A 19,838-nucleotide genomic window follows, 5' to 3' on the forward strand; every position below is an offset into this window, starting at 1 on the left:
CAGTGGTCCCAGTCACTTCTTATAAGAATCTGATTTTTGGTTTATGTCATACCATCCTATCCAAATACTTTCCTTCTGAAACTGTCATATCCTTTGAGGAGCCTTCCCCTCACTTCTCCCACTCTCTTCTATTCCTACTCAGAAATAATCATATCACTTGCTCAAAACACTTTTCTACAGCTCTGCTTTACTATACAGAATAATGCATTTTAGTTATTTGTGTCACTCCCCATTAGTGGCTTATGCAAAGGCAAGAATTTTTCTTTTTCATCGGTGTCCCTAGATGTTTGGTGACTCTTTTCTGAGCAGATAAGTGCAATAAAGGAACAGTACACCTATGAATTTGTGCTTTCTCACTTTATGGAACACAATTAAACCTCCAAAAGCTTTTTCCACTAAAGTTTTTTTTTTAATTTTAAATATATTTTTATTGATTTCAGAAAGGAAGGGAGAGAAGGGGGAGGGAGAGAGGGAGGGAGGAAGAGAGATAGAGAGAAGTGGTTGAGAGAATCATCAATTGGCTGCCTTCTGCATATTCTCTACTGGGGATGGAGCCTGCAACCCGCAACTCAGGCATGTGCCCTGACTGGGATTCGAACCGTGACCGCCTGATTCACTGAGCCATATTGGCTGGGCTTTACTGTCGTTTTAGTGTTATTTTAGAAATATATGCATTTAATTTTTCAGTGTCTTGATGTAGACTTCACCCTGCATTGAGAACTTCTGACATTTTTATTTGCAGGCCATACTGTATAAATAGAAATATTCATCATGAAAGCTTCTGATTGCATTATTCCAGGACAGAAGAATGAGTAAGAAAGGGATTATATATCTTGAAATTTGATATATTTTTAAGGAAGTAAGTGATGGGAAACTATCAGTATGAAAGGAGTTCTTACAGGTTTGCAATTACAAGATTGATATAAATGACTAAGTATGGATAATGTCTATTATCTCAAGGATCATGATAGGCTTATAACTTGAATGAGTGTCATAATTATTTTTAACAGCCATCCTGATGGGGATAAAATACATAAAATGCACGTATTTAAAAGTTATCCTTTCATTATACTCAGTAGTGATGAGATATAATACGCATTAGTCTGAACCAGTCTAGACTCAAAGGAGTAGATGGACTTTGAGAGGGCTTAAAGGAAAATGGCAAATATGATTAAAGGACTGAGGATAAGGAGAACCTAAGCAGTAAGCAGAAGAACATGCAGTGTATTCAGAAGAAAAAAACTAGATGGTTTTCTAATGACCCTAAAGCATATACAGTACAGCAATACTTACTCATTTTCAACCTTTAAAGTGCTTTTTCTAAGAAAAGTTAATGGCATGATTGGTGGGTCAAAGTATTTTATTGATAGTAGGCTATTCAATGTTAGTTTTCTTCTTTCTTAAAGGATCCAAGTATAATAAAATGGTCTTTAATTTCAACAAAAAGAAATGAAGTTTTATATAAGAATTCCTAGAAGTGAGGTTTAATATAGGATAAATCCATTGCTTAAAAAACTGAAATTGACATAGAAAAAGGAATGGATGGAAATAGATTAATGGATGTTGGAAAGATATTTTTTTCCCCAAAATGATCCTAGAAATGCTGAATTTCCTTATTCATTTTCTATACTTTCCTATTTTTTTCCATTATTTTTATCAATGACCAGGTAATATAATGGATACAAATTTGCACAATTTATGTTTTCATCACAACATGATATTGTGGATATATTCCTTTATACTGTGATTATAGGACATCAAACTGAAGCTAAACAAGGCTTGGGTTCAAGTCCTGACTGCCACTCACTAGCTTTGTAACCATGGGCATGTTACCTAACTTGTGAAAACATTGAGGATAGTATTGCCTACACCACAGGGTTGTTGAGAGGGTTAAATTGATAAATACTTTTTTGGTTTAGAATTTTTGCATCTACGGGCAAACCTTGGAGATATTGCAGCTTTAGTTAGTGACCAATGAAATAAAGCGAATATAGCAATAATGAGATTCACTTGAATTATTCGGTTTCCCAGTGCATATGAAAGTTACACTTACTATAGTCTAAGTGTGCAATAGCACTGTGTCTAAAAAATTAAAAAATATTTTACTGCTAGAAATGCTAAGCATTATCTGAGCATTTAGCGTCTCCTAACCTTTTTGCTGGTGTTGCTGACTGATCAGGGTGGTAATTGCTGAAGTGGCAATTTCTTAAAATAAGTCAACAATGAAGTTTGCCACATGAACTGATGCTTCCTTTTACAATTTTTCTGTAGCACGTGGTGCTTTTTGATAGCGTCTTACTCACAGAACTGCTTTCAAAATTGGAGTCAATCCTCCCCCACCCTGCCGCTGCTTTATCAAGCAAGTTTGTCATATTCTAAACCCCTTGTTGCCCTTTCAGCAATCTTCACAGCATCTTTGACAGAAATACTAGTAGATTCTACCTCAAGAAACCACTTAGTAACTAGCAGTTCTTGAAATAGCTGGGACTTGTGTTCTTGGCACCCAATAGTCTATTTTCCTCACACTGGCAGATCCATTCCACATGAACCCATTAAAAAAGAAAAGCAAAAGGGGGAACCACCACCCCTCTACCATTCACTGAAGCACAAACACATGATGTCCTGCCAGTCCCAAGCATGCCTCTCTCCAAGATGCTGAAGCCGAGACTCAGGTGCTTGCAGACCATTCTCTCCCTGGTTTCCAGCCTGTCTCGGGATTGCTACCATCATTCATGACAACAGCATGACAGTGACAATCCCTGAATTGAGAACATTCCCTCATACCGACGTCTAGGTGAATTCTGATGGATATAGAGAATTTCACTAAGAGTGTATGTGCAACCAGAGAGTCAAGTTATATGGCTTTTAAAACTCTCAGCCTGAAGTTATTCATCTTCTGAATACATATTTATCTGGTGCTTTAAGTAACGGATCATTCAATTATAAAAAGTTTTTAAATATTAAATTCACCAAAAGTGTTAAAATCATGTCTCCGTTCTCAAAGTAATAAAACTAGAAACTTTTAAAATAAAAAGTAGACTAATAATTACTTCAATAAAGTTTTGTCCAGTAATCATAAGCTACTGATGAATAGGAGACATTTAGTCCATAGGTATATTTTGATTGACTACAGAATACGGAAACTTTTTCTTTAAAACGGACTGACTTGGTGAAGTAGTCCATGTGTATTATCCCTCAAGTCCTCACCATGGAATATCACTGCATTTCACTCATCATATTGCCCCACAGTCTCTAAAGGCAACTGAGCTTATGAACCCCAGCTTATACTATTTGCCTTAAGAAGATTCTAGGAAACAATGATATTGGTGAATATGTTTAAAAAAACACAACCTTTGGATTTTTAAATATAGGTAATACAATAAAATACAGATGTGATTAAATTTCTTCAGTCACTTTAAGCATCTATCTCAACTCTTAATTTTAAATTTTATCACATACTAGAGGCCCGGTGCACGAGATTCGTGCACTTGAGGTGGGGGGGTGGGGGTCCCTCAGCTCAGCCTGCACCCTCTTGGAGTCTGGGAGCCCTCGGGGGATGTCCGACTGACAGCTTAGGCTGTCCCTTGGACATACTTAGCACTGCTGCAGAGGCGGGAGAGGCTCCTGCCACCACCGCTGCACTCGCCAGCCATGAGCCTGGCTTCTGGCTAAGCAGTGTTCCCCCTGTGGGAGCTCACTGACCATGAGGGGACAGCTCCTGTGTTGAGTGTCTGCCCCCTGGTAGTCAGTGTGCATCATAGCGACCAGTTGTTCCATTGTTCAGTCCATTTGCATAGTACCCTTTTATTATATAGGAGGATTTGATAAGAGTTGGTATAGATCTCCTTGAAACTGAAGCCTATATCCTCAACAAGAGTATCAATTTTTATAATAGTTCTTTCTTCAGGCTGCTGCTATCTATTAGAATTTTTGCATGTGTCCTTTCATTATGCAAACAAAAAAAATCAGGCAGAATATTTCACCAAGTGAAAGGGACATTATTACTATGTTCCACATTGAAAATTAAAATATTCAAAGTACATATAATCATGTCAGACTTACTTAGTATCTGATCAGTGGCTTAACGCCTATCCTTTTGGAGAATATATAGTTTTTTAAACAAACAACTTCAGTTGTCTCAAATAATGTGACCAAATTGAGATCCTCAGAAACTGAAAAACAAACCCAGAGTCAACAAGAATAAAAAATTAACCAACAGCAGAGATTCTACTTGAAGTGAAAGGGCTATTCAACACCAACAGTAGGAACACATTTTGAGAGGGAACTGACTTTGGTAAGTACATGTCAAATTGTCTTTGACTTAAATCAAGCAGAACACAACCAAACAATATATTCATCAGAATGTGCACCAGACACACGCAGCTTTGATAATTAAGACAAAGCAAGAATGTTACTGTGTTCCATCTCCGAATAGTCAAATTTCCTAAATTGGACATCATTTATGCATTCATTTATTTATCCATCCAACAATCAAATATTTATTTTTTACTGTCAGACACTCTTTACATGTTGGATTTATGATCCTAAACAAGAGAGGAAAAGCCCATTTCCTGATGAAGCTTCCATTTTTAGGGAGAACAATTTCAAAATAAACTTTCAGCAAAAGATTGTCTCTGATAACCATAAATGCTATAAAGACAATGAAGTAGGAGATGTGATAGAGTGACTGGAAGTGGTTAACTTCTGACCGTATGGTCAGAGAAGGCCTTTCTAAAGAATGCATATGGCACAGGCTTCTCAAACTTTGATGTACCTATGAATCAGCTGGGGATCTTGTGAAAATGCAGATTCTAATTCAGAGATCTTAGGTAGAGCCTGAGATTCTGCATTTCTAATGAGCCCCAAGGTGATGCCAATACACTAGGTCCTCTCTTGGACTCCACTTTGAATTCTAAGAACTTTAAATAAGAAATGAAAATGGTAAAACAAATTGGGGTAGGAGTATTCATTTTCAACAGCAATCATCTGTAGGAGTTTGGGGGAAGAAACTGAGACAAGCCCAGCCTTCTTTCCACCTCATTTCCAATTTCCTCTCATTTGTTGTCATAGTGAAAAGTATGGCGAGCTCTTAGACCAGACAGTCCTGGGTTTCAATCCTGTCTCTACCTCTCCACAGCACTGAGGCTTTGGGAATTTCACCTACTCTCATAAATCTCAATCTTATACATTGTAGGACATTGGGTTATCCATCTGGCTTATAGAAAATAATCAATAAATACTAGACACTCTGATCTAACCTCACTTTTAAGCCCTTTCTCTTTGGCTATTCCTACTTTAAGGGTATAAAAATGTAAAAAGTAGGCCAAAACCCTTGATTTCATAGCCTTTATTGCAGCTAGAGATGGCCATGACCATGTGACACAGTCAAGGTCAACGACACATTGATGAAAATCCCTGGCAGGAGGGGGATGCAGAGGAAGGACATTCCTTCCCCCATTCAAAGGCAAAGTCTCATAAGGAAGAGTCCTTGCCCTTTGTCCTTCACTCTTCCTGTCTACACAACAGAAATAAGTTCTAAAGGTGCAGCAGGCATCTTCCAACCATGAGGTGACAAGTATGAGGATGGCGAATAGCATATTAAGAAGAGCAGAGCAGAAAGGCCAAGAGTGTGAGTGCCTGTGAGTATTGCTGTTGCTGTTCTAGCCATGGGCTGCTTAGCTCCAGACTCTTCAAAATATAAGAAAAATAATCCCTGATTATTTAAGCTTATGTTAGGTGCTCAGATTCTTATAGGTAAATGCAATTTATATGTCATTATTTAGTACAGCTGTTATTATTTCTTCTGGAGCTATTTAGTAGTAGGAAAAGGCATATTTAATAATAAAAAAAAACCCTTTTGTCAGTGTACTTGATAGTAATCTGCAGCTGCCTGCCAAAAGTCAGATTTCAAAAAAGACACCCATTGCATTTTAATCCTGATTTGTACGACCACTGAAGATAACGTGAAAAGCTTCATACAGCAACCCCTAAATTGTCAAGACAAATGTACTAGTAAAGTGCCCACTTTTTAGAAATTGGAATTGGAATTCCCCAGTTCTGGCATAACTGATGATGTTGCCACATAATGAATAACCCAGTGTCAACCCTCATTTCAAACCAAATCTGGGACACCCTGCAAGAAATAAACAAAATAATTGCACTGGGTCCTGTGTCTGGAAAAACACGGCACATTATTATACTAAAATGGCTTAAATAAAAAATGAAATTAACATGATGAATGAACTGCTAAGACAAACGATTGGAAAATTGAGATGTGAAACTGAGTACATACCTTGTTAGCCTTTTCTATAAAATATGTTTTTTCTCATTTCAAACAAAAACTCAACAATGTAGATATTAATGATTTGAAGTATTTTTAAAAATGCAAGTATACAACTTATATCTCTTAAAAGAAGGCCATCATATGAGCCTTAGCAGGGAATTGATTTAATTAACACAAACATTATTTTTACAACTTAGCTGAACTTCAGTGATAACACTGATATGAGGAGCAATCTTGGGTCAAGTCAGTTCAGGGTTTCCCAGTTCTATGATACAACACTGCTCCAGTTATACGGTGGCATTTTAATGATTTTCAAACACTATTTTAAAGTTCTAAAAATATCATGCATGAGGCTGCCTTTCCTGCTAGACATGCCATCAATTTGTGAATTTTAAGGTAGTTTCCTCTATTAAGTGCAGGTAAGAAAAAAGAAATATATACCTCACTATTCTTTTATGGTAATTTCATAATCATGCTGGCTTGCAGTAGTTGCTTGACCTCTATAAAAATACTACATACTTTTGTGGGATATTTATAATAAGGTAGCAACAGGAAAAATATGTTCTGGCAAACCAGAAAAAATATGTTCATGGCAGCCCTTCAACACTCTGACCCATATCTTGCCCTATGCACCTCTTCCATTTGACTGTCCCTGACTTGTATCATCCTATATAATAAAAGGCTAATATGCAAATCGACCGAAGGGCAGAACGACCGGTTGCTATGACACGCACTGACCACCAGGGGGCAGACGCTCAATGCAGGAGCTGCCCCCTGGTGGTCAGTGTGCTCCCACAGGGGGAGTGCTGCTCAGCCAAAAACCCTGAGCCAGGTTCACTGCTGGCAAGCGCAGTGGCGGTGGCAGGAGCCTCTCCGCCTCCTTGGCAGCGCTAAGGATGTCTGACTGACGGCTTAGGCCCACAGGGAGCAGGCCTAAGCCATCAGTCGGACATCCCCCGAGGGCTCCCGGACTGCGAGAGGGTGCAGGCCGGGCTGAGGGACCCCCTGAGTGCACAATTTTCATGCACCGGGCCTCTAGTTTGTAATAATATAAGTGAAGTGTTTCCTTGAGTTCTGTGAGCTGTTTCAGCAAATTATTCATGTGGAAATCCCCAACTTCGAGCCAAGTTGGACAAAAGTTTGTGTGTTTCCTGGGCACCCAATACTGTGATTAGCATCTGAAGTGTGGGAAGGAGCCCTTAAAACTGAGGAATCTGACACTAACTCTGGGTACTTAGCGTCAGACCTAAATTAAATTATAGGACATTCAGTAGGTGTCCAGAGAGTTGCAGAATGGGTATGGAAAAACCCCACACATTTGGTGTCAGAAGTGTGAATAAAAACAATACATACTGACCTTTTGTATTCTCAAATACCAAAAAGATTGTAAAAACAAAAATATACACAGGGATGTCCACACTTTTCTCTCACTGGATGGCCATTACACTTGCTCTCCTATCCAAGTAACTTTAATTATAAGACAGCTCTTCCCTTGAGTATGTAAAACATGCCACAGTGTTTAGTCATGCAAATACACAGGAAAAAGTCATGTATTTGCAAACATTTCAAATAATAGAAAGAGGGGAGGGGCAATCCATAACTGTTCTCCATTTGTGTTGTCATTTCAAGAGACAATATATTTAAAACACTCACACACATTTTTCAAAAAAGCTGGAGTAAAAGAGCCCCATTCTTAACAAGACATAGCTATTGTTATGTCTTGTCAAATAGCTATTTCTAACAAATAACTTACAACATAGGAAAGCCCTACGTGGCAACTGTTTTTCTCTGGTCACCAAATTATCTAATTCTACTCCTGATTAAACAAAATAACAGCAGCATTTTTTCAGTATTACACTTTGTCAGTTGACATAAAATGCAGGTTGCTTCTTAGTAAGCTATAGACAGGAAATGTAAGGTAAGCAACCTAAAGTCTTAGAACCCTTCAAGGATCATCGAGAAGCTTGTTTTCAAGTAAAACAAATTATTATATGGTCATATACTACAAAATACAGATACACATTTCTTTGCAACATTCCACCCTAACAACCACTAAATTTGAGTTCTTAATTTTGTACATAAAATGAAATTTGCACATCCAAGTATTGAGCTGCTGCAATTTAGATGAAACGGAGAGATGTATTTTTAATCACATCATTTTAACTTGTCACTATTAATTCATTTCCCCTCTAATAAAACAAATTGGTATAAATCTTTTTATTGTGATCAATTATTTTCCTATCCTCATCCTATTTGTGTAGGGATATGAACTTTTGGTTCTTGTTAATTGAGTTTTTAATACAAAGAAGAGAATGTAAATTCCTGTCTCTATGATTTTGGAATAGGTACCAAATACTGATCGCTTAGGTTATGAATATTCATGAGTTGCTGTTATTTAAAAAGACTTTTTTTTTCTGTTAGAGTTTTTGAATAAACAATTTCAAAATGTTACCCCATCTGTCAATGTTTTCTGAAAACAGTACAAACCTTCTTTTTTATCTTCTGGAGTAATCTTCACTTTTGTGTCTGTTATATCTTTGAAGGACGCCAGAAAAAGTACCACATCTCCTTTCTCATTCTTTATGGGCACAATATCCAATAGGCACCAAAATGGAGACCCTGCAACAGTAATAAAAAATACAGATCAACCACTGCCTTGTATGGTTTTTCTACGAAAATCTCAAAAATTAGTGCTACAGTTAATAAAGTTCTTACTGTTTTCTTCTGTCCCACAACTTCCCCCCTCAACATACTAAAAATGTCAGTTTTCAGATTCCATAAATGTCTAGCCCATGTGCATTCTCTGAAAACAAGGCAGTATTTTAAACAAAAACACTTGTCTGTGCTGAGACATTTCTGCTTATGTCATTCAAATTGTATTTCTTCTTTGAACTTGTTGTTGATGGTGAAGAATTCCACTTCATGAAGCACTGCCCCTTCCCACCCCCATCACACTCTAGTCCATAAATAAAGACCTTTGTTTGGTATGAGTTTGCTAGAGGTTTATTTAGTCAATTTAAAAAAATCAATGATTGTTCACCAGAAACACTAAAATAAAAAAGGTGGAAAATACCAAGGTTGGGGTTGAATGTGTAGTCACTTAAACTGTCCTATTTTGCTGGCTGGTAGGAAATGAGTACATACTTTAAAACTCTTTGGCAGTATTAAGATATATTCTCACAATAACATTATACAGCAATGTGTATGAACAATGTATAATAACTGACAATGTAGAAATATCAGTAAGAAAATGTTGAACAAAAGTAGCCAGACACAAAGGAGTGGAATGCAATATGAATGCATTCACATATACTAGTAATACAAAGACAGACAAAACTAATTGATGGTGTTAGAAGTCAGGTGAGTGGTTAGCATTGGCATATCATGATTAGAAGGGGACACATCTCAGGGAATTCTGGTATGCTGGTCAACTTTTTTTTTTTGATCTTCATGTTTACATAGGAGTGTTCAGTTTTTGAAAACTCATCCACTTTACACTTTTGCTATGTGTATTTTTCATTATGTGTGTTTTATTTCAAGAACACATTTTAAAAAGCAATAATGTTCAATTCTATTTTTTGAGCGAAAGAACCATGAGAAATGTCTTAAATAGACTCAAGTGCAAGCCTAAGGCTTATGTTTTGAAATGTTTTTATATACAGGGGTTGGTCAAAGTAGGTTTACAGTTGTTTGTATGGAAAAACACATACAGGTAATGATTATTACAATACCTTTATTAAATCAAAAGAATAAACTCTGTTTCGACTACTCACAGCTGTAAACATACTTTTTCCCACTCCTGTATTTTAAAATACATATTTTAAAAGTATATAAAAGTTTTCACTAGATTTCATGCTAAAAATGATTGCTGGGCAGAAATATTTGAAAATTAGGGAAAAGTTGTTGCTTAAAAAGTAAACTATTAATCTATTCACAGAAATTTTCCTTCAATTTTCTTTTGATAGGAAAAAACCCCTCAGTGCTGTAAATTTCCATCTTACGTGGGCATTGATCTCAAAATTGAGTATAAGACAGAATAACAGAATTAGAAATAGCCTTGATATTTTACAGTATCAGATCTCACAAGTTCCAACCAACACAGCTGATGTGTGTCTATCCTGCCTTGGAATCTATCGTTTTTCTCTAGTTGAACACCAGATGAAGCAGTTGGTTGTATTTAGGAGTCATCTGACATAAAAACCCTATTTTATTATAGCTGTTACTGTTGTAGTTTTTTAAAAGTGTGGTTGAATTCACATGCAATAAATGCATATATGATGTGTGTCTAGTCTATAAAGCATGAATGGAATATATGCCTGCCTCCCACATCCTTCTAGATGTTTTAAAGCCATGATTTTCTCTTTGTTCATTTGACTCATCTCTGTGGTTTCCTTTCATTCATCTCTCTTAGTATCTATGTTACAGCAACTCCATTTCAACACTTCATCACCAGACTCCATGAGACCTGGTATCCAACCACAGCTCCCACATTAACTAGCCATGAGACCACCATACAGAAGTCAATTCACTTCTCTGGAACCTGGTTCCCTCAATTACAATATTCTTACATCCTCCGGTCTAGGGTGGATGTAGTGCCCCCAAAATGTGAGACAATAAATTTATTCTATTGTTTATGACTAATGAAGAAACCTCATAAATGAGCCATATTTTTTGGCAGAACACTGCTATCCCCATCAACCCAGAAGGGGTCTTACTTCAATTTTTTTATGGCTACTACTTCAAGTTGAAAGCCTTCTTCACGAATTCTGCAGCAATGGTAAGAACAAAAAGAATAGGGCCAAGCTATCAATCAGCATCTAGAGTCGGTAACAGTGGGGGCACAGATAATGGTATGAATTTGATATTTTGGTTCACATTTTAAAGCATCTCTCTGTCAATTACCTTGTAAGAGCATCATCCAAGTCAGAATAGAGGTTATTAATTTTCCTGAAAAGCCATTTTATCTATACACTCCAACAAGCACCATTATTGTCTCCACAGAGCTTTTGCACAGGTGCACCAATGTATTTGAGAGAAAGGCAAAAGCACAAAATGAGATGAAAGCCAGGAAATAGCTGCCAACACTACAATATTTTCTCACAACCCTAGATGCACATCTGTCATTTCACATCATGTTCTGGGAGAGCTGAAAGATCACTTTGAGGTCTGTCTTTTAAGATACAATGAGATGTGATCTCTGACACTATAAATTCAATAAAACTTCATTAATATGGGTACCTCTAAATTCAAGTTTTATAATGATTTGGCATAAACTAGGCTGATGTCTACCTTCCCATTGCATACATGACCCCCCCCCCCCCAAAAAAAAGGGAAATAGTGTATGGGAGATATAGACTTATTTTCTCCTTCCCTACCTTCTTCCCTTCTCTCAACTGCTCCTTCACATTTATCCACACGAACTGCCTTACAAATATGGCTTTGGGTACCTTTAAAATTAGAAAGCAAGGCATATGACACCCGCTTCCTTCTCCTGAAAGAGGATGAATGCCAAAAGCTTCTAACCAGGTTCAAAGCAAGACCTTTCACACAATTTGTTTACTTATCCTTCCTTGCTCTCCCACATCTCTCCACCAGGCCCTCTGCCCTGGCTCTCTGACAAAATCTTCAACCTTACATGATTGTGATAATTCACAGCTCTTCCCCACGGTCTGCCTCTTCCTTCTAGACCTAAGAGCACAATGATGGGCATGCAGCACCATTCAGCTAGCAGCGATTCAGGCCTGATACTGCAAGTCTTAGGGTTAAGGTGGGAGGCAGCCAATCTCCCGCCCTCAAATCCAGAGATGTGAAGGATCCTTAAAGCAGGGTTAGAGGGCAGAAATCTCCTGTCAGTTGTAACTCCTTTTGTATACAGCAGCCAGTAATTACCATGTGGGTTGGTGAGTGCTAAAACCGATGAGGCTCTGACTGGATGTAAGTTAATAACACCTTTACTTTCCATGGTTAAATACAATTCATGAGAAGAAACAGGGTTTATACCCTATATGGTAAAAGGTATTTTCAGAATTGCATAAATAATTACACAGAGCTTAAATCTGGTGGAATGTTCCATTTTGGTACTTTCTCTTCATTGGGAAACAAGGGCACAGGAACATTTGACTTGCTAATATTTACAAGTGGAAAAAAAAATTAAATGTGTTCCATATACACCCTGCCCACCCCCCCACCACCCAAAAAAGATATTTGGCAATAAGTGAAAATTAATGATAAGGTTTCCAGTATAAGTTCATGGTTCAATAACTTAATACAAGGAGGTACAGGTATCCAGAAAACTGAGTTGTGAATTGTTCCCTTTTCTTTCATGACTATGCTGTCATATGAGTTGTCACTAGTTGCACTTCTCAATGTAACGCAAAATGGGATATGGATACTTTGCATATCCTCATGTTTTTTTGTATCAAGCAGGATTTTGATTGGATTTTTAATGATAAATATATGTGACTTTTAGTTTTTGCAATTATGACAACACTAATGTGATAGCCTAAATGTTATCAGCATCAGTATCATGTGACCTAAATATTTTCAGGAGTTCCTCACATTTCACATTAAATCTGATAAGTCTTATTCTCAACAACCGTTGTCTCAGTGCTACGTACTTATTGATGTGGTGACATGTTTGACAGTTTTTAAACATTAGTCCAGGGGACATGAATTGGGGTGGGGTGGGACAAGACCACAGGTAGGTGAACAAGGCCACTGTTCATGGTAGCTGAATGCTGGGACACTGCTGTCTTTAGCAGAAAGAGTAGAGCATCATGGGAATGCTACTGAGTCACTGCAGAGCTCTTAGTTGTCCCTCCTCTTCATTCCATTTGCTAGTGTCTTGTTCTGGCCTTTATCATCTCTCACCCACTCTACAAGTGTTCTCCCTGTCTCTAGCCTTTCTCCCATGCTACTTCCAATAAGCTTTGGAAAACACCCAATGACTTTTCACTGTTTGCTTAAAGCATCAACATAACATTCCAAACATTTATTAATATGAAAGGTCTATTTTCAAGAGTAAAACAGGGATGGAATGGGTAGTGCGAGGAACGAACTTAAAGGACATGTCATATTAAAAAAAAAGAAGCAAGAAGTCCCCTGGAGTACCCAGAGCAGACAAGCCCCTACAGCAACCTCACCAGCTCTTTCTGGTGTTTGTACTATGCCAAGGGATAAAAGCAATAATTCTTTGGTGTAATAGCAGGTAAAAGCCTCACCTTATCTGCAGAGAACACCTCTTTCAAGGACTACCCATCTGCAGTGCAGATCGCATATGTTTTAGATCTTTGCTCAGTCCCTGTGGAATATGACTTGAGTAGACATCTTTCTTCCAAACACCTCAGGATACTAGTGGACCAAAGTGAGGGGCAGTGGGGCCCTGGCACCTTGTGTAGTAGTGAAGGGTGGAGTAGGGTTGATGAGAGATGATTTGAACCAGCTGGAGACCATCCTGAGTTGAGTAGTGGCTACAAACACCTGTCATTTCAATGTTTAATGACTAAAGAAGAGCTCATAAAACAATGTATTTTAACTTTGTTTCTGTGTAGAAAAGATGGGAAAAATACACACAACGTATTAATGGTGGTGGATTGTGGGATTATCATTTCTACTTTTGTTTTCGTCTCAGGGTCCTTCCTTATTTTCAGTTTTTCTAGAATAAGCATTAGAAAATACATAGTGGAGTTCTGGCAACTCTAAAGATTTAGAGTAAGAATGTAAGGAGTTCAAGACTGGACAATAAGAGTGATGAGATCAAATTTCTGGGGCAACCAATTTACATATTCTCCATGATTTAAGTTCTGATAGATGATCCACTTCAAAATTTGAGAAAAGTTAGGATATTTGTAAAAAAGAGATAGAAAGATAAAAGAAAGGAAGGGAGGAAGGGAGAGAGGAAATAGGGAAGATCAGATCAAGTGATGCTTAACTGATTCGAAGGTACCAAGCTTTGGAGTATTTTTTTTTCCTCTTTCCATTTTGCTCCAAATTCCCTTTGTTCTTAAATAAAATACTTTCTTCTTCTCCTAGGAGTATGAATGGTTACATCTCATAAATCTCTAATAATTATGTAGAGGAGAAGCTTGAGAACTTGAGATCTAAAGAATATCCCCAAATGGGCTCAGTCAATAGTTCCAACATCCTTGCTCAGCAAATCATTTACTGGATCATTGACCAGTAGAGCTATTACTTGCTTTAAGACAACCAAACTTCCTCTGATGATAAACACGGATAATTCTTACCTACAACTGAAAGGATTTTCAATATGGTTTAAACACAAATTCAAGTGGGATAAGTTTGGAGGAGGAGCCAGGACATCTGGGTATAATCTAATGAGAAATACAGATAAAGGAGTCCTGACAATATAATGCACACAACAAGGACTTTATCAATCTTTGATTATGTACTAGACACTGTCCCATATGCTTCCTATAGATTATATCTAAATTTCTCACTCATCAATCTGACCAATATTTTACCAAACTAAACTAAAAATTGGGTAGTATTGTCTTCAGAGTAACATACCTAATAAGTGTCAAAGACCAGAATTTAACACAAATCTTAGTTTGATATTCTAATTTTGCTTTGATATATATTTTAGGAATGATCCTATTCTGTGAACAATGTTTTAGGAATTGAGTTTCACTTCCATTTAATTTTTATTTTTACCCATGCTAGAGGACATAATGAATAATACATATACTTTTAAAAATGTCACATTATAAAAGAAGAAAATAAAGTAAAACTGATCAACAAATTTTACTCTCAACCCTATAATAAAAGTATAACTTCTATTTGAAATCAGACTCAACTGCTTTGGTTTCAGACTGGAATACATCCTTAATTAAGGTACACATGGCACTCATTCTTAATTTGCTTGAGTAGCCAATGAGACAATGAGATCAGTAAATCCACCATTAATGCTGTTTTCAATTGAGACAAAGAGAATGTACTTATACAAGCTTCATGATTGAAGTTTCTAAGTACAGTTACCTAGTTGTTCATGGATATGTACTAGTGTGTTACTGGCTGTTGAGTCGGCTCCAATTCCTGGTGACAACATGAGTGAGTGATGCCTGCAATGTCTTGTCCTCAACAGTCCTGCTTGGCTCACAGAGACTCATGACTATGGATTCTTTTATAAAGTCAATCCATCTCATAGTTGGTTTTTCTCTTTTCCTGCTGCCTTATAGTTTTACCCCAGAATTATTGTTTTTCCAAAGAACCATGACTTTTCATGATGTTCCTGAAATAGGACAGCTTCAGTTTTGTCATTTTTGCCTCCAGCGATGTTTCAGGCTTATTTTCCTTCAAGATCTGCTATTAATTTGTGCTGCACCATATTCTGACCTTATTCACAAAGCCTTTGAGTCACATTTCAGTATGTTCCTGCTTCTCAATTTCCTAGAAAGCTTCAGAAAAGGTGATCTCCAGCTTTAGGTAGGACGCATGGCAACATCCTCTGGACTCATTTTTTCTAAGACTGGAAATAACAAAAGAGAACTGAGTCCCAATCAACTTTTAAAAATCCTCTGGGCCAAAGAAGGCCAGAGATGAGGGACAGTTGTTAGCAGAAAAATGTCTGATCCAACAAGCTTGGCTTTGTGATTGCTACTTGTAAGCCACTTCTTTCTGAGAATAAGCCAGATTTACTCCCTTGATACTTGACTTTAAGATTTCTTCAAACTCGTAGTTGTCTGGTGGAAAAGAACTTGTTTAAATGAGCATTTGAGACTCAAGTTACATGTTTATAACTGCACAAAGTTTTTGTTGGAGGAATCTATGGATTTTGCAGAGCAATGGAAATGATTTTTGGTGCCAATAAACATAATGCACACACGATCTCATGATGGTTAGGGGGTTTGGGGCCTCTGGAAATAGTTTAGAATCCAAAAGAAAATATTTGGAGATTGCATTGCAAGTAATTGAACATAAAGTTGTTCATTCATGTAACAAATATTTACTGAGTGCCTGTTATGGCCAGAAACTGTCTTAAGTGTTTGAATAAATCAGCAAACAAAACAGAATAGATCTCTGTCCTATGCCCTGAGAGAACTTATATTCTACTCTGGAGAGAAAAACAGTGAAATTATAAATAATTATAAAATTTATTTGAAGGTTTTAAATGCTACAGCAAAAAGAAAATGTAGAACAGGGTAAGGGCACATAGACTGTGGAAAAAGGTGGTGTAGAACTGTAGCTTGACATTTTTAAGGAATGATTCACACAAGTGCTACTTAACCTTTGTGTGTTATTGCTGGTCCTCTTAGAAGCAAACCATGAGAAGGTCATAATGTAGGTCTGAGGTCAAACAAAGGAGAGAAGGAAGGAAATTGGATGTTGGTATCTAAGACTGCAGTGTAGTTCTAAAGAAAGTTCACTAAGGCCCTCAGGGAGTCATCTAGTCAAGTCAGCCATCAAAGCAGCCCTGCATCTCCTTGCTTCACTCAGTCATTGGCTGGGAGCAGCCCATGGAAAGTTTGGCCTCTGTGCCAACACAGTGATGTGTTTCAGAGCACAGCAGCTGGGGCTGTCAGCCAACCACTCTCCTGTAATGAGATACAAGAAGCACGTTCTCGTGGTTGCCATATTAGTATAGTAGACATCTCATATTTTGAACAGAATAGCATTGTGCCCCTTCTTCTTGTCCCTGCACTTCCATATTCCATTGGGAACCAAACTCTTCTCTGTATGGAGCCTCGATAGAGCTATCAAGCCAGGTGCTCCGACTAGTCCTCACTGGAGGGATGAGCAAATGGTCCATCCTGGACCAAATTACATTCTCTTGGCCTGGTGATTTAATCTTGAGCAGAGGGACCCAAGATAAAAAATGGAGCTAGCAGATTCATTCAACAATAAGGGCCAGAAAAAACTTTCCAGTTATTCCTACTACGTAGACTTTACAGAACACACTACTTCCTATCTTCTTCAAGAGCTGATTGCTCATTACTTTCTCTGATTCCATAAGTAACAACATGTTTTCAATAAATTATTATTTTTGCCTAAGATAACCAGAATCAATTTATGTTGATTATAAAGAACCCTAATTACAAAGTGATATAGTATTTAGAAATGGATAGTCAAGATGTAATGGAAAGAACACAGGGCTTGGATGACATTGCCTGTGGTCGAGTCCTGGGTTCTTCATTTCCTTGCTGAGCATCCTCAGATATAAGTTTTATATCTGTCTGCATCACATCTGCATACTGGATATATGGCCACTTCTCGTGGTTAAGAGCTTTGAAGAGATCAATATATGTAAAAGTATTTCATACCTTTTGACTAGTTATATATGTCAAGTAAGGGTTTTGCCTGTATGTTTGATGTTTTTCACCATCAAAAGCAATCAGGCACAACTATGGCTCAGTATTAATATTTGTTAAAGCCAGGTGATAGTATGGGGAGAGAGTTTTTATTATAAAAATCTCTGTTTTCTGTGTACATATGAAACATTTCATGATTTTTTTTTCTAATTAAGGAAACATCACTTTGGAAAATGATGAATTATTTAGCATTTCCTTGAACATCTAATCTAATTTTAGGTTGTAATACACAAAGTCATCTTAAATTGCTGGAATTAGAAAAGATATTAGAGATTATGAGGTGGAACTCTTTATTGTAAAGATGAAAATCCTAAGTTCAGAGTGGTGAAGTAAACTGTCCAAGGTCAAAGTGTTAATTGTTGGAAGAGTTGAAACTAGATCTCAAGTCTTATGACTTTCAGTTTTATGAGGTTTGTGTTACAACACAGTCCATTTCTTCAAACATTAAAAAAAAAATCACCAAAGGAAAAATATCACGTAAGTGAATAATCTAGTCTGTTATCTTTATAGGAAAAAGTATAGTGTTTGTATATATTATTGATTAAATAAGCAGGAACATGTAACAAATTCAGCATTGCTCAAATCCTTTTTAAGCAATTAGGTTCAGAATTAGAATCTGTGTTTAAAAGGTTGGGCAAAGACGCGAAAAAAAAGTAGAAAATATTTTGTGTGAGCGATCAGAAATTTTGAGATGAGAGTTTGGAAACAGAGAAATAGGGATGGAAAAGATATGGTTATGGAGCTCCTGACAATTCTCCAGGGTATAAATAGAAGATGGCAGTTTGAGGTGTCAAGCTAGCACTTTCCAAGAACACGCAGACAACAAACATACTGAACATTTCTCCTATTGTGCAAACTCCACTCAGCGAAGACTCATAAGCGCTGTGCCAGATTGCCCTGAGTCACAACTTGGCAGGCATGTGAGACAAAACACTTAGATGCTTCCTCAACTTACTGCTTCTCCCCTCACATGGAGCTGATACCCCACCAGCAACTCCAGAACAAACCCTAGTGCCCGGGGAAGCATTGCTGTACCCACCGTGTTCAGGTGAGGTATTAGCACTGACAAGCCTGCCCCAAGACAGACTAATGGTTAGTGAAAAATAAATTCATGCATAGTATTCTTTCTCTAGCCTTTATATGATTATAGGCATTTTCCTCCAAAACAAAAAAGGACATTTGGAATCTATACATGTAATTAAAATATGACAATTAAGAATTCTCCTAACCTTGTGGGCTCCAATTTGTTATTAATCTTCAGATGTCAGCCAACTTTTTCTGTAAATGGCTAGATACTAAATATTTTTAGATTTGCAGTTCATACAGTCTCTGTCTCAACTACTTAATTCTACTGTGATAGTGCTAAAATAGTAATAGATAATACATAAACAAATGAGCATGGCTGTTTAAAAAAACATACACACCCTTTACAGAAACAGGCATCCAGTCAGATATGGTCCATGGTACTTTGTCCTACATAGAAGTCTACAGATTACTGTACACTAGGTGTTCATTCTTGATTCTTTGAGAGTCTTGACCAGACTCTATACTACCACAATATTTATAAGAAGCACTATTTGTAGGTGCAAGAACCAGGTAAAGTCTTTCTTTAGGTAGAACCTAGACCAGTGGTCGGCAAACTGCAGCTCGGCAAACTGCGGCTTGCGAGCCACATGCGGATCTTTGGCCCCCTGAGTGTGGCTCTTCCACAAAATACCGACTTCTGCACATGGGCCACGAAGTTTCAATTGCACTGTTCATGTGCGCCCGCACGTGGTATTTTGTGGAAGAGCCACACTCAAGGGGCCAAAGAGCTGCATGTGGCTCGCGAGCCACGGTTTGCCGACCACGGACCTAAACTATGAATGTCTTAGTGGTGTGCATTCTAAAAGATTATCCAGACAACCCTATTTTTTAAAGTAAAATGTAGTCACTTCTTTTCTCTTTTGATTACAAGAATGGACTTATTTTTCAATAGAAAAATAGGCTTAACACTTGGAGTGCGGGTGAATTTCCCGCCAAAATATAAGATGGCTCTGTCTTTTGGTTTTGTTCCATCCACCAAAAGGGTGGATTACAAACAAATATTTGGTAATACGCAGTTACAATCGGCCCGAGTTTACACGTTTCCCGCACTCCACCGCAAATCTATATGAACCGAGTTAAAGACGGCTCCCTCGGAGTACGCGCAATTCACGCGAGCCGACTTAACTCGTTTCCTGCACTCCAAG

General features: G+C 37.6%; 1 protein-coding gene across 1 annotated transcript in view; it reads right to left on the reverse strand.

The window, feature by feature from the left end:
- The window catches only part of KCNH8 (potassium voltage-gated channel subfamily H member 8), a 277,527-nt gene that overhangs the window by 136,339 nt on the left and 121,350 nt on the right, over positions 1-19,838 (reverse strand). The window contains exon 3 of the mRNA XM_070391102.1: positions 8,771-8,902. Coding sequence (XP_070247203.1) covers positions 8,771-8,902 — 132 coding nt within the window. The remainder of the gene's footprint in view (positions 1-8,770; positions 8,903-19,838) is intronic.

The sequence above is a fragment of the Myotis yumanensis genome, unplaced genomic scaffold (assembly GCF_028538775.1).
Source record: "Myotis yumanensis isolate MYYU_CA2020_CCGP unplaced genomic scaffold, mMyoYum1.0.hap1 SCAF_14, whole genome shotgun sequence".
NCBI lineage: Eukaryota > Metazoa > Chordata > Mammalia > Chiroptera > Vespertilionidae > Myotis > Myotis yumanensis.